The sequence below is a fragment of the Lucilia cuprina genome, chromosome 6 (genome assembly GCF_022045245.1).
Source record: "Lucilia cuprina isolate Lc7/37 chromosome 6, ASM2204524v1, whole genome shotgun sequence".
NCBI lineage: Eukaryota > Metazoa > Arthropoda > Insecta > Diptera > Calliphoridae > Lucilia > Lucilia cuprina.
The window spans coordinates 7098061-7100467 of NC_060954.1; the positions used below are offsets into that span (position 1 = coordinate 7098061).

A 2407-nucleotide genomic window follows, 5' to 3' on the forward strand; every position below is an offset into this window, starting at 1 on the left:
TTAACTGTTAAAGGAACAGTGGAGCAAAAGAGAAGAAATATCACATATCAAAAATTTTTTCCCTCATATAGTAAGCTGCTGGGGCATTCAAAGTTCTTTCAAAATTACAAAAGTCTAAGTAGTTAATATTTAAATTATGTAGAAAAATCTAGCCTGAATTTGAAAAATTCCTTATTTGTTTTACAATATGTTCCACTATGTCTTTTAGTGATTTTTATCAATAGCTCATCATTAGATTAGTTATAACTGATAACTGTTTATGTCAATAATACGCTTGAAAACAAACATTTTTCCACAAAATTTGTTTTAGTTCACTTATGGAGCAATCATTGTCGTTAACACAAAGTCGCGTACTTAAGTATTTTTTCTTTCATTGCACTTTAATCTCACGTTTAGTGGGTGCCTTAAACTTTTCGTATGATTTTAAACGTCAAAAGTTCGTGCAACAGTCAAAAATTCAACATTATTATTGTGCCTGCTTACACATTATCTATGTTTTAATCTTACCCTGGGCTTTGGCGTCATCGTATTTTAAAGAGGCCTCTTTTGAGCAGAAACCATTCTATATACTACTGAACGTAGCTATAACGGTATTACGTTTACCGGCCTTATTTTTAACACTTTTGGGCACTTGGTTGGGACGTAAAAACTTTATTAAAGTTATTCAACGTTTTGAGCTATTGCGCTTGCGTTATTTTCATTTGTTAAGTGAAACCAAACGTCGGGAAATTTTGAAACATAATGATATATTAATCTCTTTAAAAATAATAACTTCTATCAGTTTGATTTCAACTTTCTATATGCGTATTTTGATTTTTGCTAAAAATCCTTCTCGAGAGTTTATTGCTTACAGTGTATACTTTGGCATTCTGGAAGCTTTAAGTATTTTCAAAATGAATTTCTTTTACTGTTGTATGTGTTATGCAAATTGTGTGGTGCGTTATGTACGTGACATATTATTGGAAGAATGCTCGAAAATAACGGCTCATAAAGTTGGGGAATTATTAAAAATTTATATGGAAGTTAGTCGTTTGGTTAAGGAGATACGTCGTGTTTATCAATGGGAAATATTAAGTATCACTTTGGCTTCAATGGTGGCTTTGATTGGTTTACTGTTTAATTTTATCATAAATTGGCAGAATTTGGAACAACATCAGCTGGGAGTTTGGTATATATTGCTTTTGATTTTTGGTCTAAATGCCGCTTTTGTTAATATGTTGGATATTTTGTTAATTGCTTTCGTCTGTTGCAATACCATCATGTGTACCAGACGTATAAGAGATGTTTTGCTGCTCATAAATGTTCAAACACAATCACAAAATCAAGATGAATTACAAAAAGAGGTAAAAGGATCTAAATAAAATTTGTAAAGCGGAAACTAAGTTTTTTCTTTTAGTTAAATTTTTTAGCTCTACAATTCTCTACTAATCTGCCTTATGTTAATGTTTGTGGACTTTTTAATTTGACTTCATCTGTCACGTTTGCCATACTAAAGGGTACCTTGACTTATCTAATACTTTTAGTACAATTTGATTATAAAAATTGGTGAAAAAATAAACTAATTTACAATAAAAAAGGACTTTTAATTGCTGAATACCTATTATGTGTTATTAAAAAAATTCTCTATATCTCTACATATTCAACATCTAATGCTATAAAATTGTACTAAACATACATTTGAATTACAGCAAAACATCCTTATTCAATACAAAAACCATTAAGGATATTCTATAATTTAGCATAATCCTTTTTAGCCTTTGCTATAAATATAGCACGAATTGCTATAATTTTCCTTTTGTACTAAAACTTACCCTTAAAACATAGAATTTTATGGCAAAAAAAAACCCATAATAAAAGTCCTTATAGTCAAGACACAAATTTAAATGTTTTTCTTAGTTCCAAATGTGTTCTTGTTTGTCAAGGGTAGATAGAATTTTATGGCGAAAAAAACACCCTTAATAAAAGTCCTTTATAGTCAAGACTCAAATTTAAAATTTTTTTTCTTAGTTCAAAATGTGTCCTTGTTTGTTAAGGGATTTTGAAGGATTTTCAAAAGAGTAATAGGATATTGTTGGTAATAGTGGGAAATTCAAATTTATGACTTGCAACTAAACACTAATTTAAAATTATCTCATATTCTATAGTCTAGTCTATAGCCAAAACTATAACTGAAGCTATGGTCTAGTCTACAGTCTATTCTATGGGCTAGTCTATAGTCTAGTCTACATATAGTCTAGTCCATAGTCTAGTCTATAGTATAGTCTATAGACTAGTCCATAGTCTACTCTATAGCCTAGTATATAGTCTAGTCCATAGTCTAGTCTATAGTCTAGTCTATAGACTAGTCTATAGTCTAGTCTATAGTCTAGTCTATAGTCTAGTCTATAGTCTAGTCTATAGTCTAGTC

The 2407-nt window shown here is 30.0% G+C and overlaps 1 protein-coding gene across 1 annotated transcript in view; it reads left to right on the top strand.

Annotated features, from left to right (window-relative positions):
* The first annotated feature begins 317 nt into the window (after window positions 1–317).
* The window catches only part of LOC111680025, a 4091-nt gene continuing 2001 nt past the window's right edge, over window positions 318–2407 (top strand). The window contains exon 1 of the mRNA XM_023441632.2: window positions 318–1343. Coding sequence (XP_023297400.2) covers window positions 318–1343 — 1026 coding nt within the window. The remainder of the gene's footprint in view (window positions 1344–2407) is intronic.